Source organism: Labrus bergylta, chromosome 7 (genome assembly GCF_963930695.1).
Source record: "Labrus bergylta chromosome 7, fLabBer1.1, whole genome shotgun sequence".
Lineage (NCBI taxonomy): Eukaryota > Metazoa > Chordata > Actinopteri > Labriformes > Labridae > Labrus > Labrus bergylta.
Genome location: NC_089201.1, coordinates 12,644,234 through 12,670,873, shown reverse-complemented (window position 1 = coordinate 12,670,873; position 26,640 = coordinate 12,644,234). Strand labels below are relative to the sequence as shown.

The 26,640-nt window shown below is 45.8% G+C and overlaps 2 protein-coding genes across 3 annotated transcripts in view; one reads left to right on the top strand and one right to left on the bottom strand.

Moving 5' to 3' along the window:
* LOC136179712 (involucrin-like) overlaps window positions 1-11,377 on the bottom strand; it is a 52,385-nt gene extending 41,008 nt beyond the window's left edge. The window contains exons 1-6 of one of the 2 annotated variants that reach the window (XM_065957024.1): window positions 11,058-11,377; window positions 7,702-8,015; window positions 6,290-6,819; window positions 3,775-3,882; window positions 3,498-3,590; window positions 2,464-2,990 (exon numbers count right to left, since the gene is read on the bottom strand). In XM_065957024.1, coding sequence (XP_065813096.1) covers window positions 3,859-3,882; window positions 6,290-6,819; window positions 7,702-8,015; window positions 11,058-11,302 — 1,113 coding nt within the window. In that variant the 5' untranslated portion in view covers window positions 11,303-11,377 and the 3' untranslated portion in view covers window positions 2,464-2,990; window positions 3,498-3,590; window positions 3,775-3,858. Of the gene's footprint in view, window positions 1-2,463; window positions 2,991-3,497; window positions 3,591-3,774; window positions 3,883-6,289; window positions 6,820-7,701; window positions 8,016-11,057 lie in introns of those variants that run through there. The other variant, XM_065957023.1, reaches the window with a different exon arrangement.
* A 3,985-nt stretch (window positions 11,378-15,362) lies between these two features.
* Window positions 15,363-23,426, top strand: LOC109998727 (Iroquois homeobox protein 5a-like). Its single transcript, XM_065956774.1, has 3 exons — window positions 15,363-15,888; window positions 16,919-17,324; window positions 19,580-23,426. The coding sequence occupies exons 1-3, from the start codon at window positions 15,664-15,666 to the stop codon at window positions 20,143-20,145; spliced, it is 1,197 nt and encodes a 398-aa protein (XP_065812846.1). The 5' UTR covers window positions 15,363-15,663; the 3' UTR covers window positions 20,146-23,426.
* Window positions 23,427-26,640: the final 3,214 nt, after the last annotated feature.

Below are 26,640 nucleotides of genomic sequence, written 5' to 3'. Positions count from 1 at the left end.
TGAGACCTGATGATGAACCAGGTCCTCGCTCGCCTGGACAAGAGGAACAGTGCTGTGAGGGTCGTGTTGTTTTTACCTTTCCAGCGCTTAGGACGCGAGCTTTGAACACGTAACACACACACATGCACCATAAATTCAGCAGATGTGTCGATCCTCTTCTCTCAAACTGTGATTTATCGTTTCTCATAAAGTATCGTCTTGACTGTAACGTCTTCTTTCCTATCGTATGGCGTCGTGTAGTTCCAGTTTAGCTCAGGTGCTGGCATGAAAACAATAAAACCACAAACATGAAGACCGTGAAACAGTCGTTCAGCGGGGTATCTGAGAGTTCCTGTGTGTGAGTCTTCCTCTGAGGGTTTCAGCTTGAGCGCTTTTTGGCGTTTCTCGGCTCTCGCGGCGTCTCTCTGATGGATCCCATTACCCGCCCTCGTCTGCGCACGCTCACTGATCCGGACCGCCTCCAAATAAGTTTCCTCAGAAGCTCCCCGGCAGAGCGGAGGAGCACTTAAACCAAATTGACTTTAGTGATGTGAATTCTGAAGATACCGATATCATGCATGAAGTTCTTCAGCCCTCAGAAGAATTCCAATAAGTCGTTCCCTCAGACGGCGATACGGGGGAACTAATAAGAATGCAAATAGGATTAGGTACCGCATTAGAGTCTGCAAAACAATTTACAGGCCTGAGTGTTCACCGGGGGAGACGCTCCCCGCTGCAGGGGGGAGGAGGGGGAGAGAGAGAGAGGGGCTGTTATCAGAGTTAACCCCTTCGCCTGCTGCTGCTGCTGCTGCTGCAGGAGCACGAGCTCAACGCAGCGGACCACGGGACGGAGCATCATGCTGAACACCAGCGAAGGTCGTCAGGATACCAGAAAAAATCAAACTGTATCAAAACCTGTGAACCAAGTCCTACGCACACAATATTGGATCATTTTTTGAATTTATTCATGAAAAATTGCAGGAACAAGATCTAAAGTGCACAAATAAATTTCACCAGTTGTGTGTCTGGTCTGTTCCCGCTCCGTCACGTTAGCAGAGCTGATATGTTTTCACTTTAATCAGTGTGTGTTCTTCCTCTGGCTCCGCTCCTTCTCAGCTCCGTCAGTCCAGAGTCCTCTGCAGCAGATAAACAAGACTTCTGTTTCTGCAGGATGTCGGAGCACGGAGCATCAATTTACCACAGAAAAGAACGGGCGGGACGGGAAGTCAGACACAGAAAGCACATGAAAACCTCCGGTTTATTTTCAGAATATAACACTTTTCTCTGACGGTATGGTTTTGTATAACGTACATCGTATTCTCTCGCGCTGGTGTAATCTATAATGACCGCGAGAACTCCAGCTGACTGGCGGTGCTGCCCAGTGCTGCACTCTGAGAAGGCAGCCTGTGGGTGTTGACCAGTGGGCGCGCACTGTAGTTGTTCCCACTCAACATTCTTGAAGCCAAAATACGCCCCTAACGGGCTCTTCCATCTTGCGATTTTGACGTCATTTGGAGCCAGAGTCTGCGCAGTAGGGTCCGGCGGGAGGAGCCCTGGTAACACGCCCCGCCCATTTACCGTATTGCCCTGATGACTTGCGCAGCCCTGCTACGCCGAAAGCGCTCTGCTGGTCTACAAGTCTTATGAAGAAATGTGTAAGTACAACCAACCGCCGTATTCAAAGTCTAATAATTAAACACTGTTTTAAAAAATCCTGCTATTTTGATCATTATTGAGAATACATGAGCTGGTGGGTCCTCTGTTTTTGCCGACATCGTTCTATATTTAAGCTAGGTTAGCACCACAGACCGTAGGCTACAGGTGGTAAGATATGTTGTATTTTGTTAGAAACTGATAGTTTGCAATGCGATTCATGTCTGCTTTTCTAATATATTTAAGTGAACAGTAAATCAATTGTTTTTTGTATCTTCATTTGGGCAAAGAAGAGATAAAAGCAGCTGGTCTGACATCTTCCACAGAGGTGAAACGTAAGTTAAAATCATCTGTTAAAAGTTATATATCTATCCTATGATTGTTTTGAAGTTTCATAAGAGGATTGTAAAAACAAGCTATTGTTCACAATACAGTCTTCTGAAATAAAAATCACACTGAGTCATACACCAGCTAAATGTTAAATAGGAAGGTGATGTTTTCTTTTCCATTTTACAATCAACAGAACCTAAAAATGACTAATTTCAACCTTTGTCTGCACACCTGTTACAGTGGTCGCTTAGTTTGAAGGAACCTCCTCCCTTCAGATAAAACTCAGAGATCCAGGTCAATATTCAATGGTGCTATTTTTCTTTACATGATGTTGCCATGTGTTTGAAAGGCCAGATGCTGGAGGGTTGTGTTGGATTTGATTTTTCCATCATATTTTAACAGTCAAAAAATCATCCAGGATCTCTTTACTTTATTTGATTTTTGTTGGGATTTCTTTGTTAAATTATTTTTTATACTTTGTCCCAGCAATTCGACCTGATGGTCTCCCTTACTTATTTTCCACATGGTTAATGAAACCAGGGGTTGTTTATTGAAGATTTTTTTTTCATAAAATGTTTAAATAAACTTTTTAAAAATCTGACATGACTGTCTCTGATTAACTGGAGCACGACAAAGTGTTGGTCACAGTAAAATAATTTAGCAGTTAAGTTTATAGCTCACATTTGAAAAGGCCTTGAACTGACATTAATTTCTTCTTGACCAACAACAGCTAAGACAACAGCAAAGCTAACAGACGAGCTCAGCTTGTCACAGCTGGTCTCGTCTGAGATAAATGGCCTTCAAACGTATTTAATATTAAACATTTAAAGCCAATAAGCATAGCAAGATACGCATGAGATTCCATTTCAATTTATTCAATCACACACTTGTCACAGTCTGGCATGTTGTGCTACTGTTTTCAAGAGTTAATAACTAAAGAGAAGAACTCCATCGAGAGAGGACAGGAAACGGGACGAGCCCTCTATGTTGTCAGGGGTTGCTGATGGATATGAATCTGAGTGAATCTTCTGTAATAAAGAAAAACAATCATGGAGTTAAATGTAAAGTATAATGAATTTTACTGTGACGTTTATGTTTCAGACCTGAAATAAGATCTGTCCTGAGGTTCTGCTAAGCTTCAGGTTCTAAAGTTTGCTTTTATAAATAAGTAGCTGATAATGTTTTTGTTTTCCTATTAAAGACAGGATAACTATTTAAGAGGAAAAACAAAACATATAATAGGACAGGATAAATCCAATAATATGACCAGCATTATGAATTTATGTTTTAAGACAAAAGTGTTCCCACCACTTTCTATTGAAGATTACTTTAAACTGTCATCACATCATTTATTATTTCTAACTACTCACAGTACAACTGTGAAACTTAAACAGTGAGACATGATTTCAGCAGTGTGAGCAGAAACTGCAGTCAGTTGGATTCTTGTGCTTCATTAGAAATATGCAGAAGTAGCTTCAGTATTTAGCTAAAAAAAGTCAATTCAATGTACTGATTTGGTGTTGTGTGGTAATTACCCGTTAAACGAATCGGACAGCCAATTTGTGTGCAGAACCTCACCGGAGCTGGAATCAGAGTCTGGACTGCGGTTTCCTTTGGGCATTGATTTCCTTGAAGACAGAAAGAAGAACAATTTAAACATGAACTAGACTTCTTGCAGAATCATAGAGGCTGTTAAAATCTTCTGATAGTCTTCCTTACATTTTAAGAAAGATTATAAATTGTTATTAAAATTACTTTGATGCTGATAGTGGTTACAATAAAACGGTCCAATCATATAAGAGATCATTTTACCTTTGAGTCCTTTGTGAAGACATGCTCTTCAGAATCAGCACTGCAAAGACAAGATGATGGCGTCCACCTTCACAACTTGCTGCTTCAGTCTGGCTCCATCATGGTCACCTACAGGAACACCACAGAAATGCAATCAAAGTACTTCAGTCTATTTATCAGAGGGTGTACTGTCACACAAAAATATTTGAGACTGCTTTGTTATTTGAGGTTAACATTTAAGTCTAAAACTAAAAAGTTATAACAGCCAAATATGATAATGAAATATCCAAAAGAGCATTTTAAATAGAAATGAATCTTGTTGAACAGAAATAGTGTTAATAACAGGAAAGTCATTATATAACATATGAATCACATAATCATGGAGCAAAGCAAGAAGAGTATTTCTGAACAAATTCTGAATAAGCTGAACTAAAGTCACAACAAATCAACTGTAAACTATTGAATTGACTCCTGGTAATGTGCCTAAATCTTAAATATTAACTAAAGTAAATTAACACTAAAGTCAACCTGTTGAAGTCTTAGTAGAATATGATCAGCCCGTTTTGAGTCCTTGTACAAATCATGTCTGGTTCATATTACATTTCACCGTCGGCTGCTGATGTTAACATGTCCGTTCTGTTTATTTTCTTTGAACAGCTAGAGACATTATTGAACCAGATAATAACTTTAGTGTTATCTGAACACATGAATAAATATTCTGCCTCTTCCAAATATTAACGTCAAATTTCAGCCCCGCAGCAGCATCACGGGAAGCGGAAGAAAGTCGAGCCTGTTATTCTTCACAGTCTGTGCACACTGAGCAGACTGACCAACTGTTAATGTTATCAATAATGCAGACCATCAGGACATACTCTATTTTACTTCAACAGACCGTAAAGTTATTGTCTGTGATGTGCAACTATATGCTGAATTTTACTACGGATCTGATCGTTCATTAATATGAATCTCAAGCACAGTTAAGTTATAGTATCATGAAGCACAGCCAGCATAGTTTTTCGGGATTCCCCCCCGATTATTTACTGAAATAAAAAGATAAATAATGTCCGTCACAGTCAGCTATCAGTAACATATTATTGCCACCATAACGTTAGCTCCGTTAGCCTACTTCAGTGTTAGCTAGCTAGCTAACGAAATTACCCACAAACAGCACATTAAACAAACATTTCAACTTACCAAGTTAACCCAGATATCCTTAAATCCCACAGGTTGGTTAGATGTGTTTACAGCAGAACAACTCATTCTATCAGTCCAAGAGAGACAAACACGGAGTGGAAAAGTTCAATGGCGTCTCAGCTTTCCTTCGCTACGTAGCTTTGCTATTCCCAAAGAGAGCTACGCAAGATCGGCGGCTGTCAATCATCGTCAAATATGACGTAAAATCACGTTTTTCAACATCAAATAAATTATTTAAGGCCGCTTTCACACTGGACTCCTTTTTTCAGAAAAAAGCCTTCAGCGCCTTTTGAGCGCTTTTGCTCGAGTGTTCTGTAACCATAACAACAGGATCTAGTCTGCGGTGCAACCGCACCGGAACACAACGCACAGAAAAGAACAAGCGGGACGGGAAGTCAGACACCAATAGAACATTAAAACATCCGGTTTATTTTCGGAATAACACCCTCCGTTTTAACGGTTCAGAAAAACGACCGTTTGTGTGTTTGTTTATGTGTTTATAAGGTTTTTATTGAGTTTTATACCACAAACATCGTATTATCTCGTACTGTCGTGAGTGAATCTGTTAAATTACAGCGGAAACTCCTCTGTCTCCGTACTCCAGCTGTCCAGCTGTGCTCTCCGTGCTGCGGACTGAGAACGCAGCCGGTGGGTGTTGATGGATGTGGATGCACGGAGCCGTAACAGACCGGAGCGGACACGCAACGCACACATATCTGGTGGAAGTTTGCCGTTTTTGGGCACAGGTAACTAGGGACGTAGGTTACTACTCGTCCTGATTGGTCAGCTGTCAGAAAGGCGCTTGACGTCATCCAGCGCTTTTCTGAAAAGTTGAAATAATTCAACTGAAAAAGGCATCAGGCGCAGCGCTTTTTGAAAAGGCGTCCGCTTTTTAAAAAGGTGTCATCCTTTTTCCATTTTCCATAGGCTTGTATGTAAAAAAGGCGCTGGCAGTTGAAAAAATAAGTCATGTGTGAACACGGCCTATAAGAAACTTCACAGAAAAATTAGCACTTGAACACAATGTAGGGTGATAATAACTAATGATCACAGCAGAGTTCAGGTTTGGAAAAAAATTATGTGACCAGTATTTTAACTTTATAGTTTGATCCACATCCCATTTGTTATCATTAAGGAGGCGGGGTTTATGACCTATACTGCAGCCAGTCAGCAGGGGGAGCTCTAAAAATAAAAGCTTCACTCCACCGGGGAGCTTGTCCTGTCCATTATTTTTACTGTCTATGGCGTTGACGGATGAGAGTGCACGGAGCCGTAACAGTGCACACACATCTGGTGGACGTCAGAACAAATCCTCACAACTCAGATGTTGAAAACCACTCACCTCCTCAGCCTGAGTGATCACCAGCTCCGGGAAGCTCCCTCCAAACTCGTCTGTGGCCTGCAGGTCCTGGTCCTGGTCTAAGTGCTCCTGAAGCCCAGCTGGGTCCCTGTCCTGGTTTAGGTGCTCCTGAAGCCCAGCTCTGTCCTGGTCCTGGTCTAAGTGCTCCTGAAGCCCAGCTCTGTCCTGGTCCTGGCCTAGGTGCTCCTGAAGCCCAGCTCTGTCCTGGTCCTGGTCTAAGTGCTCCTGAAGCCCAGTTCTGTCCTGGTCCTGGCCTAGATGCTCCTGAAGCCCATCTCTGTCCTGGACAAGGTCTAGGTGCTCCTTAAGCCCACCTCGGTCCTGGTCCCCGTCATGGTCTAAGTGCTCCGGAAGCTCAGCTTGGTCCTGATTCAGGTCTAAGTGCTCATGGAGCCCAGTTCGGTCCTGGTCTTGGCCTAAGTGCTGCTTACACCCAGCTTGGTCCTGGTCCTGGTCCAGGTCTAAGGACTGCTGAAGCGTTGCTTGGTCCTGATCCAGGTCCTGCTGAGAGACTTTGTTTGAACATACAAAATGAATCAGATTTGAGGTCCAAACAATCAGAGATAAAATCAAACTCTGTCTTTCTGAAACAAATCGTTCTCATTAAACGACCAGGTTGTGATTTTTCGTTCTAAAAATAAAGATTAATTGATTCTTTTTTTTAAGGGGTATAACAGCTTGTAGTGGCGCTTTGTGAAAAGATGTTCTGGCACCAGCTGAGAGGCTAAAGTAGAGCGAGATCTAACCTGATGTTTTGCTGATACCCTTCCTGCTCTGGGCCCTCTGCTGCTCTCGGGGCCCTGGGCAAGTGCCCAGTTGCCGTAATGGTTAACCGTGTGATGGACCAGAATCAGGACCGAGGCAGCTTCCAGCCTGAACCCAACCTTTGTGTTTGCATGTTTGAGTATGGCTTTGTATGTCGACAATTCCACCGACTGAAAATGGACATTTGGAAATGGACATTTGTGGACAAATGGACAAAATGTGTGCAGAACGAAGCATATTTATTGGCTGGTACTTTTCACAGGAAGCTGTAACTCTCCTGGAGCTCTTTGGAAAACGCTGACTTGCTGTTCAGTATGACAGCTCGCCAAACTGTCGTTACACAGCAGGTCCTATTAGACAAGCTATCAGGCTAAAGGCTAACTAAGCAACAGCTGCAACCCTGAGATTGTTTGACACATGAACAGACAAATCAGTTTTGGACGGTCCCGGTCTGTTGGGACGTATGGTCACCCTAATGTAGAAGAAGATGTATCGTCTGTGGAAAAACACAAGCGCCAGGCCAGTTTCAGCTGTTAGCGCTCCGGAGCGATCGATTCATTAAAGCTATCTGAGTGACAGAGGAGTTAAACAACCACAGTTCTCTCTGAATATTAAAGTTCTCTTCCTACCTTGCTCCTGATCCTGGTCCAGCTCTCTGATCGATTGGTCCACGTTGACTTTGTAAAGTTCAGACTCCTCACCAAGTTCTTCTGATGGACTCTGGAGGACTTCCTGCTCCCCCAGCTGGTCCTGAGGAGGTTTCTGATCTTCTACTTCCTCCTCAGTCTTGTCTAAAACCTGATCCTGGTTTACGTCAGAGGGAAGAGTCTGGCTGTGCTGATCATGGATGGAGTCCTGTATCTCTTCAGGTCCGAAGACCTGGACCTGATCCTCACTCGGGGACTGGTTGAAGTCCGTGTCCATGGTCTCTGTTAGCTCAGATCTGAAAGCAGAAATGTGGAAAAGATTCAGATTAATCAGTCCTACTCTTTGAGGGGCGTTTCTATTCTTCAAATCATCGCGTATCATTCAACCAATCAAACGTTTATTCAGAGCTCGAGGTAAAAAAACAAGTCTCTCGTGAATAAAGACCGCGATACAAATGGGTACAGATGGACCGAGGAAACAAGGTTAAAATATTCAAATGAAAGACGATAATAAGACGGAGGAAATAAATATGATGAAACTCAGAGATACTCATTATGTGATCTATGAAGCAGACTAAGACATGAAGTATGGGGGCGTCAGAAGTTCAGTCTGGAGGGACGTGGGTCTGGAAACCAGGGGGTCCTTCATGCTGGTGATCACGGGCGCCACCTACTGGATCAAAGAGTCACACACTCTTCCTTTAAAGTGGGACAGGCTTTTTTTGGGACAAGTTTTACTGTATTTGATCATCCTGCAAAATATCAGTCATGATTCCACTGATGTTGAGGGCCACTTATCTCGGATGATATCATAAGACTCTAACGTCTTGGTCCACGCAGTGGCGACTCTGGGGTCTGTTGGGGCCCCTCCAAACGACCATGTTTTAAATGATCCGACACCAACATGTTTTAAAGCGTCTCTCCTCCATATTTAGGGCAAGAGGCATTCAGTAATTAACCGTTATATGAGTGCCTTCTGTCAGGTGGGGCCACTTAGGGGGGTTTCCTACTGTCATTGCAAACTTCGTACATTTGAACTACATTTATTTTATTTTATTTTGTGCTTTTATTGTCGAGATAGGACAGTTGATAGAGTCAGAAATCAAGGAGAGAGAGAGAGAGAGAGAGAGTGGGGAATGACATACAGGAAAGGAGCCACAGGCTGGAATCAAATCTGGGCCGCCCTTGGAAGACTATACCCTCCATACATGGGGCGCCCTCACTAACCACTGAGTGACGTCACCCGTCTGTTCCTGCAGGGGGTGCTGGAGTCCCATCGATGGCGGTCTCCATGCTGGAAATGCTGTCTCAGTCTAACTTTCAGTCAACCTAACGACAGGCTGAGAGCTGGAGCTGAGGCGGGTTTTAAGACTCCTGACAAACCGTTACACCGCGCCCGCCTGTCAATCAGGTCAGCTACTTTGCACAATTTGAGTTACTGCTTGTCAGCCCTCAGGGGTCCCCTACTGGCCTGGGGCCCCAAGCAGTCGCCTGCCTTTTCCTGTTGACAAGCAGTGCCTCTTCGTCCACGTCTGAAGGTAAACACACGTGAGCGTGGATTCTTCATTTCATTGTGTAAGCGTTATCTCTTAGTAAACTGTGAACACACGTCTCTGTGAAGTGTCTTCAGACAGAGGTCCCCTGGGTGCTAATTATGTGTGAGATAACGAGGAGGCGTTTCATACTCAGATAATGACTCTTAAAAAGCCTGTTCTCCAATTAATTAAACACACCGTCTTTAAGTGACCTCTGGACGTTTGGCCCGCGGGCTGAGATCATTTGGAGAGAAAACAAACGAACACTCCTTTCATCGTCCCGCCGAGGATCCCTCTCTCCTTTTGAATATTCAGCTTTAAACATGCTCGCCTTTTTGATATGATGAAGCTGCAGCACGGTGTCATTTCATGGGCAGGTCCACCGAGGGTCCAACTGATGATGAAAGAGTCCGCTGAGCGTCTCCTCCTCCTGCATATTGCTTAATATGAGAGGGGGGAGGAGCCTCATTACAGCCGAGGAGAGGAGGAGGTGTGTTCACCTTCACCGCCGTGCCGTGCAGCACTTCAATGAAAGATGGTTAAATAGCATGTAAAAGGCGTCACTAATCTGCTGGAGCCGTCTGTGGAGGAGCAGCTTTAAACCGCTTCTCCATCGGTGCTGTCAGGCTCATGATGCGCTCAGAGCCGAGCCTGCAGGAGAATCATTCACATTATTGAGGCTTCATTAAGTAAAATCAATACTCGTTTAGCCTCAAGGGTTACAGACTCCATTAAGACTACACCCACCAACCCGCTCAGAAGAAGACTTTAAAGACGAGTTTTACCAGGAGAATGAATCAGCTTCAGGCATTTGAGGTCCAATCAGTGAGTATATAGTTAGTGAGATGATAAAGTGACCTTACTATATGATCAGACATTAAGGAAACATGCTATGTTGAAGTGCTGGCTTCTCTGACAACAATGCAGCAGCCAGTATGTCCTCCTTCTAACTTTAGATTCTGGTCCTGAATGATCTGGATTTGTTTGGACCAGAGAAGGTAGGCGGTTTTAAGGCACCCCCACCCCGTTTTGGACACCCCTCAGTTTACCAGATATGAGAGCAGTTATCAGGCCAAACCAACAGGTGTTGCAGCGATGGAAGCGGGCAAGAGAACTGGTTCAGATAGAAGTGATTGTACCCGACCTAAGTCGGAGTATGGGAAAAATAATAAACCTTCTTAAACTTGATGTTTTTAGGGGATTTCAGGTGCCCCCCTGCATTTTTCCTCCCTATGCCTGATGGTAAAGTCCACCACTGGGGGAAAGCAGGTTCAGTACAAAGCCATGAACATTATCGTCCAACACCTTAGAAAAGCCAGAGCTTAATGCAAACACACAAACACACACAGACACACACACTCTCACACACACACACACACACACATAAACACTCGTACGTGACACTTACATTTTTAGTTTCACTGTTTGATCAACTCTCCGATGACGTCACCCTTTCTGACGTCCAGCCACAATAAATATCCAGAAATCCACTTCACTTCAGCAACACCAAACTTCCTGTTTGATCCCTCAAAGCAGCATGGGAAGTGTAGTCCTCCAGCTTAAAATGTTATTATCTCCTAAATAGAAGACAATGAAATCTTCCAGGAGCCTTAGAATCAATTTAAATCAACTTTATTTCACAACTTTTAAATCTTCAGGAGAGGAATCAATCAGCTGTAAATGATCTGAACAAACACAAACATCGTGATCAGGACGCCCTGCAGCCTTAAATACCGGCAGCTCAGTGTCGTCATTAGGATCAGTGGAGTTAATCTCCTGACAGCAGCATGGTGGCACCCTTACCTGCAAGTCTGACCGTCTCTGCTGCAGAGCTTCCACCTGCTGAACCAGAGGAGAGTCAGAGGCGTGCGAACATCACAAAGTGAGCTCAGAAAACGACTCTCAGGTGTTAGCAGTGAGCTCAGAGGGACGCTCACTTTCTCTCTGCTCCTGCTGAGAGGAGAGACGTCCTGCTGTCGCCTCGCTCGGCTAATTATAGGATCAACTAACGAGATTAAAGTGTGACAGTGAGAGCCCAGTTTAAGCATGCTGACCTCACCTGACAGCACACACGCACACACACACACACACTCACGCACGCACACGCGCACACACACACTCACACACTCTCACTCACACACACAAACACACACGCACACACACACACACACACACACACACACGCACACACTCTCACACACACACACACATGTACACACACACACACATTCCCACAAACACACACACACTCATACACATGCACACACAAACACACACACACAAACACAAACACACATTCACACACACAAACACAAACACACATTCACACACACACTCACTCACACACACGCACACACACTCACTCACACACACACATGCGCACACACACACACACGCACACACACATTTTTGAGTCTAGATAAAAGTGTCTGTAAGTTTAATTGCAATCTGACTTTAAACAAAGGAGTCCAGAAGGCCTGCTTGTCAACAGGCACATTCGTCGAAGGTCGACCGGTAAATCGAGAGCTGTGCCTTCAGGCTCAGCTCCCTCTTCGCCACAACGGTCCAGCACAACGTCTGCATTACTGCTGATGCCGAGCCAATCCGTCTGTCAATCCCACGCTCCATCCTACCCTCACTCGTGAACAAGACCCCGAGATACTTGAACTCCTCCACTTGGGGCAAGGACTCACTCCCCTTCCGGAGAGAGCAATCCACCTTTTTCCGGCAGAGAACCATGGCCTCGGACTTGGAGGTGCAAACCCTCATCCCAGCCGCTTTGCACTCGGCTGCAAACTGCCCCAATGCCTGCTGGAGGTCCCAGCTTGAGGAAGCCAACAAAACAAAAGGATGCGGACACAGCTCCCACTTTGGTCATACAGGGACTGGATGGCTCGTACCAACGGCCCCGGGGCCCCATATTCCCGCAGTACCCCCCACATGATCCCCCGAGGGACACAGTCAAAAGCCTTCTCCAAATCCTCAAAACACATGTAGACTGGATGAGCAAATTCCCAAGAAGCCCTGCGAGGGTAAAGAGCTGGTCCACTGTCCCACGGCCAGGACGGAATCCACATTGTTCATCCTGTATCCGAGGTTCGACAATCGGCCAGAGCCTTCTTTCCAGCACCCTAGAGTAAGGTCCCCCTTTTTGAAAATGGGAACCACCACACCGGTCTGCCACTCCACATGCACTGTCCCAGATTTCCACGCAACATTGAAAAGGCGTGTCAGCCGAGACAGCCCAACAACTACCTTAGTGACCTCTGCCAAGGTTAGTGGTAAGGTTTCCCCTGGATCCTCAGACTCTGCCTCCTCTTCAGAGGACGTGTTGTCTGGGTTCAGGAGTTCCTCAAAGTCTTCCTTCCACCGCTCAACAGTGTCCCTAGTTCGGGTCAGCAGTTCTCCACCCCTGCTGATAACAGCCTGGGGCAAGCCTTGCTTTCCCTTCCTGAGCCGTCAGACGGTTTGCACCTCCGCCTTGAGGCCAACCAAAAGTCTTTGTCCAAAGCCTCCCCGAACTCCTCCCAGACCCGGGTTATTGAGCCACCCGATACCTGTCAGCTGCTTCCAGAGACCCCTGGGCTAACCAAGCCCGAAAGGCCTCCTTCTTCAGCCTGACGGCTTCCTTCACCACTGGTGTCCACCAGCGGGTTCTGAGGATGCACCCACGACAGGCACCAACGGTCTTCGGGCCGCAACTCCTAGCCGCAGCTTCTACAATGGAGGCTTTGAACATGGACCACTCGGACTCCATGTCCCCAACCTCCCCCGGGATGAGGGAGAAGTTCTTCTGGAGGTGGGAGTTGAAGACCCCACGGACAGGGGCCTCTGCCAGACGTTCCCAGTTCACCCACACTACACGTTTGGGTTTGCCAGGTCTGTCCGGCAGCCTTACCCGCCATCTGATCCAACTCACCACCAGGTTGTGATCAGTTGACAGCTCTGCTCCTCTCTTCACTCAAGTGTCCAAAACATACGACCGCAGATCTGACGAAACAACTACAAAGTCGATCATCGATCTTTGGCCTAGGGTGCTCTGGTACCAGGTACACTTATGAACATCCCTATGCTTGAACATGGTGTTTGTTATGGCCAATCCATGGCTAGCACAGAAGTCCAACAACAAAACCCCACTCTGGTTCAGTTCCTCCCAATCACTCCCATCCAGGTGTCCCCGTCGTTGTCCCTAGGCGGAACCCCTTCCAGGACCCCACCCAGAGATTTCAAGAAGGCCTTGTTCTCTGAGCTGCTGTTAGGTGCATATGCACATACAACAGTCAGAGCCTTCCTCTCTTCAACCTAAAGTCGCAGAGAGGCGATCCTCTCGTTCACTGGGGAAAACTCCAACACAGTGGCACTCAGCTGGGGGCTTGTTAGTATCCCCACACCCACCCGGCGCCTCTCACCCTGGGCAACTCCAGAAAAAGAGAGAGTCCAGCCCCTCTCCAGGAGTTTGGTTCCAGAACCTACGCTGTGCGTAAAGGCGAGGCCAACTATGTCTAGCTGGTAGCGCTAGTTCCACGTCCCTGGAGCCAGTCTGCGCTGCCGGAAATCTTAATGCTCAGGCCTCTGCCTACGCCTGCCACCTGGCTCTGCATGCACCCTTCCCCCATGCCTCTCCCTGCGGGTGGTGGGCCTACAGGGTGGCAGCTCCATGTGGTTATTTCGGGCTGAGCCCGACCAGGCTCATGGACACCCTACGAGGGGCTAGTGCCCCCGACAACACAGCTCCCGGGTTCACCAGGACACGCAAACTCCTCCACCACGTTAAGGTGGCAATTCTTCTATAAGAAAAGTGAAAAGGAATTATCTTTCTGGGAGTGAAAAAAAGAGGAAGAGACGTAAGTGGCAGGACAGGAAGACATGATGGCGATGAACGCTGGTTTGGGGCCCCAAATTAATTTTTGCCTATGGGGCCCCAACAGACTCAGGCTTCAAACATATTTACAGTATGCTCAAAATGTGCAAAGTTTACATTTACTATAGGAGTCCCCCTTAAGGGGGCCCCATCTGACAGCCTCTACCATCAGTGTGTGAACATTGCGGTGTTAAAGCGCTTTGAGTCGTCAGAAGACTAGAAAATAAATATACAAGCTCAACTCCATTTACCATTTGTGCACACACATGAATGAAGAACGTTTCGCTACCCCTTCTGTCTGCACCAATCACATTGACTTTAAAGCAACACAAGATAACAACAACATACTCAAATATCGAGTATGACTCAAAACAAAATATACTTCCAATGTCAGAGTTTAAATCTGCACGCTGAAAAATATGAGCTGCCTTTTATTAATAATGAGACGTGGTCCACACCAGGACTTGAACTGGTGACCTTGTGCTTGTGCTCATGCATGAAGTGTACCGTGCCGAAGCACACCTAATGACACAGGTGAGAGTAATGACACAGGTGAGACTAAAGACACAGGTGAGACTAAAGACACAGGTGAGAGTAAAGACACAGGTGAGAGTAAAGAGACAGGTGAGAGTAATGACACAGGTGAGACTAATGACACAGGTGAGACTAAAGACACAGGTGAAAGTAAAGACACAGGTGAGACTAATGACACAGGTGAGACTAATGACACAGGTGAGACTAAAGACACAGGTGAGACTAAAGACACAGGTGAGCGTAAGGACACAGGTGAGACTAGAACTACACAATAAAACAGGAAGTAACAACAACAACACAAACTAAACTAAAAGTCCATCATGACGGGTCTGTGGAGTAATTTTCAGGTTTTTTTATCAGTACTGATGTTTAAAGGATTCTGATGTGTTAATAATTATTATTATTATTCAAAGATGTCTGCTCGAGTCTGATGTGTCACTAAAACCAAACAGGCTTACTAAAGATGTTTAATATGAGAGTGACTATTTACACTGTGCAGGAGGTGGAGACTGTCTCTCTCACTCTCTCTTTAGGCCCTTCCTTCAGTCACTCTCTCCCTCTCTCTCTCTCTCCCTCTCTCTCTCTCTCTCTGCTCTCCCTCTCTCTCTTTCTCCCTCTCTCCCCCTCTCTCTCTCTCTCTCTCTGCTGTCCCTCTCTCTCTCTCTGTCTCTCTCTCTCTCTCTCTCTCTCTCTGCTGTCCCTCTCTCTCTCTCTCTCTCTCTCTCTCTCTCTCTCTCGGATCAGTCCAGCAGCGGAGGTGGAAACTCGCAGCAGAGACACACACTCTGAGCTCAGCCTCCACCTGCGATGCTCCTGGATGCTCCTCCGAGTTTAGACCTCCTCTTCCCTCCTCTCCTTCACCTCCACCTCCTTCTTCTCCTTCTTCTTCTTCTTCTTCCTCCTCTTCCTCCTCCTCACTTGTCCCGGTTGTTTTTCGTCCCAGGGAGACGCGCGCTTTCTCTCTCTCCGATGTGAGTTGGCCCGTGCGTAAACGTCCCGGCTCCGCGCCCCGTCATGTCTTATCCTCAGGGTTTCCTCTTCCAGCCGTCCGTGTCTCTGGCCCTGCACTCCCCCTTCAGTCCGGGGGTCCTCCTCGGGCCGCGGACGGAGGAGCTGGGCCGCTCCTCTTCGGGCTCTGCCTTCGCTCCGTACTCGGGATCAGCTTCCTCTCCCGGATTCAACTCACACCTCCCGTACGGCGGAGAGCCGCGGGCCGCCGCCACCCTCAACTCCTTCATGGTGAGTTTCCACATCGGACCGGACCGGACCGGACCAGGTTGGTGCTCCCGGGCTGATCTCAGTTTGGATTAAAAAAAAAAAAAGCGTCACTTTTTGTGCGTAAAGACGCTCCGTGGGTAAAAGTGCCAAAACTACAAGAAGCTGAATTATGTTTGACAATAAAGTTTATTTAAATTAATTAAAGAGATAAAAGTGTTTCAAACTAAAGTTCTCTCTGACCTACGTTAAGTAATCTGCAGATATTTTAGATTTTAATTATTATAAATATTAAATTAACTTCTGATGTTTTATTATTTTATGAACATGTTCATCCAAATATTTTAAATTAAATTTATTTCTGTCAAAATGAACTCATCAAAATGAGTTTTATTTCTCTCGACAATAAAAAAAAACTTTAATAATAAAATCAAAATAATCAAAGCGACTCGTGGCGTCCTTGACTTGACTCTGAAAGCTGTAGGTTAGAATCCCACCACGAGGTCAAGGAGGTCAAGCCGGGACAAGATTTAAAAATCAGAACAAAATCAAATCTTTGGTCTGAAGCTCTGAGAGGGAAACGTGCTGACTCTTTCAGAATAAAAGCTTTAGAATTTTTGATTTTTTAATGAGAAAACGTGATGTTAGAATTCATATCTGATCAAATAAAGATTCAAACGATAACAGGGCTGACGGCAGGATGTTTGTGACATAAGCGTCCTGGTTTCCCTTCAAACTAAAGGTTGTTTGTCTGTTTGTGTGTTTTAATTAAACCTTTATTTAACCGCGTTAGTCCCATTAAGATTAAGACTCCGCTTTGCGGGGAGCTCAGCCAAGAAAGCAGCATCACATACACGCACGCCAGCGCGCAGACACACACACACACAAAGCTGAAGACAGAAACAACTGACTTGTGTGTGAGTGTGTGCGTACGCGCATGTGTGTGTGTGCATGAGTGAGTGCTATAATTTATTTCATATTAATATATATTTTTTTATAAGTTTCCGGTATGAATTCAGATTATTTGTTGATCCTCTGATGTGTCCCTCCACAGAGTCCGGCCTACGACCCGTCCTCAGGGATCTCCGCCTCCTTGGACTACCACCCGTTTGGGGCCCTGGGACCGTACCCGTATGGAGACCCCGCCTACAGGAAGAACGCCACACGGGACGCCACGGCCACATTGAAGGCATGGCTCAATGAGCACAGGAAGAACCCGTACCCCACCAAGGGCGAGAAGATCATGCTCGCCATTATCACCAAGATGACTCTGACACAGGTGTCCACATGGTTTGCCAACGCCCGCCGCCGGCTGAAGAAGGAGAACAAGATGACGTGGACGCCGAGGAACCGCAGCGAGGACGAGGAGGACGAGGACAACATCGACCTGGAACGGAATGACGAAGACGATGAGCTGATGAAGACGGGCGATGACGAGCCGGAGGCGAAGAGCGAGGCCGGTGAGTGAGCGCGGAGAGAGTGAGAGAGAGAGTGAAAGAGAGAGAGGGAGAGAGGGAGAGAGAGAGATAGAGAGAGAGGCCCTGCAAGTACCCAGGGCCCTGCAAGTACCCAGGCCCATCAAGTACCCAGGGCCCTGCAAGTACCCAGGCCCATCAAGTACCCAGGGCCCTGCAAGTACCCGGGGCCCATCAAGTAGCCCGGGCCCTGCAAGTACCCAGGGCCCAGCTAGTGTGTGGGGGGGGGGGGGGTCCAAGGCCGGTTTGTGTCCACGGCCTGAGGTCATGATAATCCATCCACAACTTTGGCTTTTAAAAAGAACCAAAAGCTGCAGGAAGGAGAAAACATGTAAGCATGCCGTTTGTACGAGAAGAAAAGTCCACAAAAAAGATTTCAGTGGTTTACTGTGTCGTGAATATTCACACATAAAGCTTGAGTGGTTACGATCCGTCACGCTGTGCAGAGAAAAGAGGAAGACGTGAAACATTAACAGCCGGCTCGTCGCTCTTCTGGTTCACACGGTAACATTTGAGGCGCTCGCTCTCTGTGACACGTCTGAAATCTGAACCTTTGTATGAACGCCGCTCTGAAAGAGTTTCACTTGAACGCATAATTTCAAGGCTGCAGGGGTTAACACCTTACGGCGGGGAGGTTCATGGTTAGAATCCCTGTCTGTGTCTTTTTTTTATCTGTTGTGTTTATTTATTGTGCGTTGGACTTTCGACTTCTTCGTGTTGTTCTTGAGTCGTGTGCTCGCCGTGCGTTCGTACGCCTCTTGCTGCTTTCTCACGGGGAGAAAAAGACAACACGGCCTTGATTGCCTGGCGGTGATGTTGTGCGCCTCATGAAGACAAACAGGCAAAAAAAATCATCAATCATTATTTTTAAAGTGCCGATTCATAAGAAGTGTAACCTCGAGGCGTTTTACAAAGAGCGGGTTAAAGACGTTACTCGTTAAGGAGAATGTGAAGGACGAGACAGGAGAATAATCATCTTTGTGTTCCTCTCGTTCCTGTTGTCCACACTTCCTCACCGCTGAGGTGGAGGTCGGAGCAGACCGTGCATGATGAGGACGGCGGTGGTTTTAGGGGACGACACAGTCCGATGGTGGAGACTGGGTGGTAGTAGTGCCCGATCACCTCGCTGAAGGTTGGGCGAGCTCCGTCTGCTGCCGGGACAAGGCCGCCTGGGATTCTAACCCGCTGACAGACGCCAGTGACAAACTGATCTGGAGATATTTCTTAAGAATATTAAAGATCCAAATATTTGTTAATTTGTTAAAAACATTTTATTCAAAATAAAATAAAATAAAATAAATGGATGATAACAGGGAGAATCTGTTTAAAATGTTCTGCATGAATAATAATCAGATGAAACACATCTCACTTTATGAAACATTTATTTTATATTTTTAAACTCTCTTTATTTCTCCAAACACTCAGACTCCTCGTGTTATTTCTTATTCAGATTCTGATTCTCTCTCCATTTCATCAAAGATGATTTTTAATGTTGGTAGTTTATATTTAATTTCATAACATCTAATAATATTTTCTAATATTTAATATATGTATTTTATTTATTATATTTATTTTATATATTATATTTATTATATTTATTTTATTTTATTTATTATATTTAATAATATTTATTATATTATAGTTATTATATTTAATTATATTATTAATATTTTATTTATTTTATTTATGAATCTTCTAATATTTTAATATATAATATATTATATATATATATATATATATAATATATTAATCAGCTGTCAGAACAATAAAGCAAACCCTCAAACTTGTCAGAGACACAAACTGAGACGATTCATCCATCAGAAAGTTTTAAAGACTTTAAACATCTGGATTTAAATATCAACGTCCAATCATCGTTTACTTGCAGAGATGTGAGCGAGCTCGTTAGCTCAGGAGAGACGAGCGCGGCGTGCAGAGGCGAGAGGTGAAGACGAGGAACAGAAAATAATCTGTTTATTTATCTATAACTGATGATGAAGTGTGTGTGTGTGTGTGTGTGTGTGTGTGTGTGTGCGTGTGTGTGTGTGTGTGTGTGTGTGTGTGTGTGTGTGTGTGTGTTTGTGTGTGTGTGTTTACCTCTGTGTGTGTCGGTGTGTGTGTGTGTATGTGTGGTGTGTGTATGTGTGTGTGTGTGTGTATGTGTGTATGTGTTTGTGTGTGTGTGTGTGTGTGTGTTGTCCCTCCCCCCTGCTGACCTCTCTCCTCTCCTCCTCCCCACTCAGTGTTGCGTGGCCCCCCCTCGGTGTCTGGCTCGTGTGTGTTGGCGTTCAGAGACGACAGCAGCAGCGAAACAGAGCGAGGCTTCACTGATCCCGACTGCAAAGACTCTGGGGAGCGGAGGCTGCCCCCCCTCCCCGGCACTGCTCCCCTCATTGGGCCCCTGGGGTCGGTGAGAGCGCTGGAGCCCGAGCGAACATCGACCGATCCCTCTAAAGATCTCTCCTGTGGCTTCATCCAGGGGCCAAACGTGGCCCCCAAACCTAAACTGTGGTCCTTGGCGGAGATCGCCACATCATCGGACAAAAACAAAGGAAGTACTGACTCCTCACAGAGCAGGGGGGGCACACCCCAGACCCCGTTCCACCACAGCCCCGCCCTGCCTCGACACCTCTACTACTCCTCCCCCTTCCTCCCTGGATACTCCAGTTACGCGCCCCTGGGGCCCCTGAGCACGCCCGGCTCTCATCTAAACGGATTACAGCAGGCAATGCTGCAGAGGGCCGAGGCGGCGCTCAGAGACTGTAAACTACGGGGTCACGAGCTGAAGAAAGGTGTGACGAACACGTAGAACACTTCCTGTTTGTGGATATTAAGAAACAAAGAAGACGGGCCCCTGGGGGCCTCTGACTTTATTTAGAAAAACAAATTATCCATTTTAGAGTTTTCTATGTTGATGAGATCTTTGTAGTGCATTTCTGCACAAAACATGAAGCATCATTAAATGATAGTTTTATTATTACAAAGCCGATCAGCTGCTGTTTCTCTAAAAGACGCCTCAGAGAGAGCTCGCCATTCAGACCCAGAGATCCAAATTCTAAACATTGTAAAGAGCTGTCTTCCCCCCCCCCCCCCCCTCTGGAGTTCAGTGTTTAGCCAGCTCCGCATCAGTCTGTAAACCTTTCTGCGTTCTAACCTCTCCATTTTTCAAAAGCATCTCCAATATTGATCCTAGTTTGAGCACGTTTTTGTTCGTGGAGCTTATTAGAAACATGCAGAGGCTTTTTAGGTCGGGTACAATCACTTCTATCTGAACCACTTCTCTTGCCCTCTTCCATCGCTGCAACACCTGTTGGTTTGACCTGATAACTGGTCTCATATCTGACAAACCGAGGGGCGTCCAAAACAGCCGTGTGGGGGTGCCGAATGTTTAACTCCATCGAACCATCGTTAAACGAGACAGAAGCCCTTATCAGAATGCTTTTTTTCGCAAAAGTGTCTTAACTAAACTCAACTGTCATCACGTCTTTGTACGTTCATATTAATTCCACTACAGCGTGAAATTGCTAAAGCAGTCTGTGAGGTCACATTGTGTTTCTGCATTGAAGAAGCCGGAGCTCAGCTGGAGCTTCACATACACACACAGTCAGACATGCACACACACACAGCGCTGCTCTCCCCCGCTGGCTCAGCTGATCCTGTCTCTCCTCTGTAATGCCTCTGAAGACGGGACAGAGGGGGGATCGCTACATTCCCCGTTACGCCTCCACGACATTCAGACTGAAGGCGAAATGTCACAGGGTGGAAATATCCCGGCTTGAAACGTCAGCTTGAATAGGGTTAGTGTGACTTGGAAACTAAGGAAGATGTCTTCAGTCCTGACACAGCGCAGAAACAGACCTTTGTGTTAGCATGTTAGCACAACTTTATTTACCTTCTTTATTTTCTTACAGACTCGGATTCAACACAGAGACGATAAAAACAGGATTCAATCAGTGGGAGATGTTGGTCATAGTGAAACAAAAATCCAGTCCTCAGTATCCCTGCTGCTAAACCATGTTGTGTTAGCATTAGCAGTTAGCTAATCCAGACTGCAGAGTGAGCAGCAAACAGTGAGGCTGCCGTCAAATTAAATTACAGTCACACTGGATTACAACCTGCACAGTTTCTGTGTGTATGTGTGTGTGTGAAGCTAATCTGAATCAGAGCAGGATGCTAACACTGAAAGCTAACATACACAAAGTTCATCACAGTAGAAGAAGTTGCCTCATGATTAGCAAGTTTGTGACAATGAGGTCACGCTGCATGACTAACAAACACAAGCTAACTCGCAGCTAAATCACTAAATCAGCAGCTGGACGTCTGCACATATTTCCTTCCAACGTTTCTCATGGTTGGAGGGGTAAGACACATCAAACAGACATGCCTGCTGTTGTCATGGAGATTTCAGACATGGTCTGTCAGTCATTGCAGACACAATCAGGAAGCAGGGAATCATCGTGTGGCTCTGCTCTCACTGTGTGAGTGTGTGCAGTTGTACGAACAAAATACAAAGCATGAAAAAAATCCAATGTATCGGGAGCAGCTGATCACGCTGTGATAGCCCATCGTGCCCCAGTGAACACTATATGAGTAACAATTTGTGAGCCTGCTCTAGCATTACTTGCGTGACTAAAAACATCTGTTCTAAATTGTCCACAAATAGAAAAGAGTACGTCGGTTTAGGCAGGTGTGCAGGAGAGGAATCAATCCATGCAGGTAAACTCCAGCAAACTGTCGAAACTGTTCAAAGACAACTTTTCAGGAGTGTCATGTTTCCAATAAAAGAAATAATCAGGCACAGTTATTTTATCTTTTTTTGTTTTAATGTTTAAAGTTTAAACATCCAGATTCAGGATAAAAAAACACATTTTCTACTCTTTTTCTGGTTTGGATAATAAATACTTTGATTTAACTCATTGTTTACTTTTATTTCAAGCATCTGAACTTCTGTGGAGACGAGATATTTATTTTCTGAGCTGCAGACATATTTAAACTCATTTTCGTCTCAATTTACCATCACTGATCCCCCCGTACAGGTTTATGTTCCTGTGAGCTAACAGCGCTAACAGAGCTAACAAAGCTAATAGAGCTAACATTGCTAAGAAAGCTAATAGAGCTAACAAAGCTAACAGTGCTAACAAAGCCAACAGAGCTAACAGCTGTCAGACATCCTGCAGCATGTTGGAGAGCAGCGGGCCGTCAACCTCCGAGGACCACGTCTGACTGTGATGTCACTCAACACTCCTGCACAGAGCCTCCGGCCTTCATCCTCCTGCTGCACAGTGCCACCTGTCTACATCCTCGTACTCCTCGTACTCCTCCTCCTCCTCCTCCTCCTCTAGCTCCTCATCCTCCTCCTAGAAAGTGACCCCCATTTGCATCAGACTGCATCCTCCTTCATCAGCTCCATTACCATCTCCTCTCAGTCACCTTTATCAGCCTCTCTTCCTCCCCCTTCTCCATCGGTCTTCTCCTCTTCCATCAGTATCTGGCTCCTTCTCCTCCATCAATCCCACTCCTCCTCCTCCTCCCCCTCTACCCCCCCCCCCCCCCCCCCCTTCCTCCATCAGCAGCTGGTCCTCATGTGGAGCAGCATACGTCTCCTGCAGCTCCTCCTCCAGCTCCTCCTCCTCCTCCAGAGGTGTCTTCTGTTCCGTTTGTTCTTTAAAAAGTTCACTTCCTGTTTCTCTCTTTGTGTGTTCACTGAATCCTCAAACATCCTTAACATTGAGTCAGTGACTCCCGAATAACTAAATAAATGAATAAATGAATAAAAGACGGTGAGTGAGAAAGAATCATTGAAATACCTCCATGTTTTAAACTTCAGCGTCTCCTCATCATAAACATTTATCCATCGTGTGATTACAGACATGATGATAATTGTTATTGTTTACCTTTAATAAATAAACAATAAACAGATAAACACGTGGTGAAGACTTTTAAAGATGCCGTTTATTTGATCAAACCAGGAACCTCCTCCTCGCTAACCGCTGCATCACGAGGAAGATCAGTTAGTGTGTTCAGAGCGCCCCCTACTGTCACAAACACACACACACACACACACACACACACACACATCAACCCACAAACGACCATCAGCTGTTCATGAGTCCTCGGTCTGTTACAGACACGGGTACACTTCATTGTGATTATTTAACTGCTTTCATTATCAACAGCTCCTTTCTATCATTTCAAATAGTTTTTCTTTTTTTTAATCGGGACAGAAACTCACTGAGATTTAAAATGTTTTCTCAGAGTGTCCTGGTCGAGTCAGAGAGCAGCTCATTCAGAGTTTCACACAAACAACAAATCTAAACATCAAATGTTTGTGAAGCTCGTCCACAAACACATCAGGAGAACATCTGCAGCCAGATGTGTCTCAGTGTCGTTTAACCTCTTCTTTAAATCATCCAATCAGAGCAGCTCGTTAAGTCTCAGCTATTTCTGGGATTCTGACTTTTGAACCAGACGGTAAGAAAAGGTTCCTGGTACTGAAGATGATAAGTCCCTGTTCTGGTCTGACTGATGGAAGACAGAGTTCATGAAGGAAGCAGAGCTGAGATCGACTTCAAAGAAGAAGACGTCCGTGTTTAAGTCAAGATCATCCGACACGTGCAGACAACAGACGCTTTAAGACAAGGCGTGTTCGTTTAGACCATCATCATAGTCCAGCACAGACCTCATAGTGGCAGAGACCGGTCTCCTCTTAGACTCTAAAGAGAGGAAGGATTCTAATGACCTCTAAGAGACCGAGACCATCTGAGACCGAGACCTTCAGAAAGTGGTCTTGAGACGACTGACTACAACACTACAATATATTCAAACTCTTCACAGCCTTACTCTCGTGTTCCCCCGCCGTGTGAAGAATAATAAAGTGAAACCTCCTCTGAGTTTACGGCGTGCAGCGTGTCGGCGTGGAGGTGTGAACACATGTACGCGGACTGACTCTCCTCCCGCAGGCCGCTCAACGTTTGGCTGAAGCTGTGAGACAGATGGTGCCATTCCTCCAGTGACCCTTCATGTTGAATATCACGCCGCAGGAAGCTGCTCCTGTCAGCGCAGCCACCGCTAACCTTTAAGATCAGAGGAAAACAACCTCCAACAAACAACTACAGGATGTAAGGTTAATGACTGTTTTTATCTGTAGACAGGTAAACAGACTGTAACGTCTGCAGCAGGTAAACAGACTGTAACGTCTGCAGCAGGTAAACAGACTGTAACGTCTGCAGCAGGTAAACAGACTGTAACGTCTGCAGCAGGTAAACAGACTGTAACGTCTGCAGCAGGTAAACAGACTGTAAAAAGAACAAACAAAAGAACATGACTGAAGAACACAAGAAAGGACATGAGTCTAAAAGAGAAGAGCAGCAGAAGCATTAAAAAACATGAGTTATAAAAAACAAGTGAGTGCAGGAAGCACTGTGTAAAACTCTCAACAGGGTGTGACGCCCTCAGGTGGTCTGGGAGGGCGTTCCACAGCCGTGGAGCAGCAGAATGGAGTGCCTGATCCCCCCATTGTGTATAACTTAGTCCTGGGGGGTTGGAGATGGAGTTCTTGTAGATGTTTGAGGGATGAGCAGGTCCTCTGTGTAACGTGGGGGCATTTTCATGGCTGCAGGGAGACTTTATGTGGTGTCTAGGACTTTTATATTTGTTGCCATAGTAATGAAACAGGGAGTGATATTGTTTAACTCTTACTACAGTCAATGCATTGTGACATCCCTTCTTGTTTGTGAACAGCTGTAGTTTGGAGCCTCTGTGTTGTGAGCTGCAGCAGCCCGGAGGAAGAGGGCCCCCTACAGGCCGAGCCTCCCCATAGCAGCTGGCCGGCCTTAACGCTCCACTTGAGGCACACAGATGCATGCTGGGAGCTCCAGCCTGCTCAGTGTGTTTAGGATGTCAGACTCCTGCAGGTCAACCCCGATCAGAGCTGTCAACACCTCCCCCTGCTGGATCCCTGAAGCTGTACGACTTAAAGACACAGGTGTCACCCTGCAGGTGAATCCTCTCTGTCGCCTTCTCTGTGAGACACCGAAGCAGTCGGAGAAGAGAGAGCTCAGGAAGCTCAAAGGAAAGAAGACTGAGGTAGCTCATTTCGTTTCACATCTTAAATGAGATCTGAAATAAGTGAATACTGTTCGTCACTTTTTATTAAAAAAATAATAATACTCTTAGACTTAATTATGTTTGTATATTTATAATATATTCATGTTTACTTTAAAGTCGGAGTCATTAGAAATGTAAACACATCATTCAAACTAGGCCCCTCCCCCAGAAACTCTCACTCACCTTCAGTCTACTAAACAACCACGAGGTTCAGTCTACTGAACGACTACGAGGGTTCAGAATGACCACAAGTGTTCAGTCTACAGAATGACCATGAGGGTTCAGTCTACTGAATGACCACAAGGGTTCAGTCTACTGTAAGACCACGAGGGTTCAGTCTACAGAATGACCATGAGGGTTCAGTCTACTGAATGACCACGAGGGTTCAGTCTACTGTAAGACCATGAGGGTTCAGTCTACTGAATGACCACAAGGGTTCAGTCTACTGTAAGACCACGAGGGTTCAGTCTACTGTAAGACCACAAGGGTTCAGTCTACTGTAAGACCACGAGGGTTCAGTCTACTGAATGACCACGAGGGTTCAGTCTACTGTAAGACCATGAGGGTTCAGTCTACTGTAAGACCACGAGGGTTCAGTCTACTGAATGACCACGAGGGTTCAGTCTACTGTAAGACCACGAGGGTTCAGTCTACTGTAAGACCACGAGGGTTCAGTCTACTGTAAGACCACGAGGGTTCAGTCTACTGTAAGACCACAAGGGTTCAGTCTACTGAATGACCACGAGGGTTCAGTCTACTGTAAGACCATGAGGGTTCAGAATGACCACGAGGGTTCAGTCTACTGTAAGACCACAAGGGTTCAGAATGACCACGAGGGTTCAGTCTACTGTAAAACCACAAGGGTTCAGTCTACTGTAAGACCACAAGGGTTCAGTCTACTGAATGACCACGAGGGTTCAGAATGACCACGAGGGTTCAGTCTACTGAATGACCACGAGGGTTCAGAATGACCACGAGGGTTCAGTCTACTGTAAAACCACAAGGGTTCAGTCTACTGTAAGACCACAAGGGTTCAGTCTACTGAATGACCACGAGGGTTCAGAATGACCACAAGGGTTCAGTCTACTGAATGACCACGAGGGTTCAGAACGACCACGAGGGTTCAGAACAACCACGAGGGTTCAGTCTACTGAACGACCATGAGGGTTCAGTCTACTGAACGACCGCGAGAGTTCAG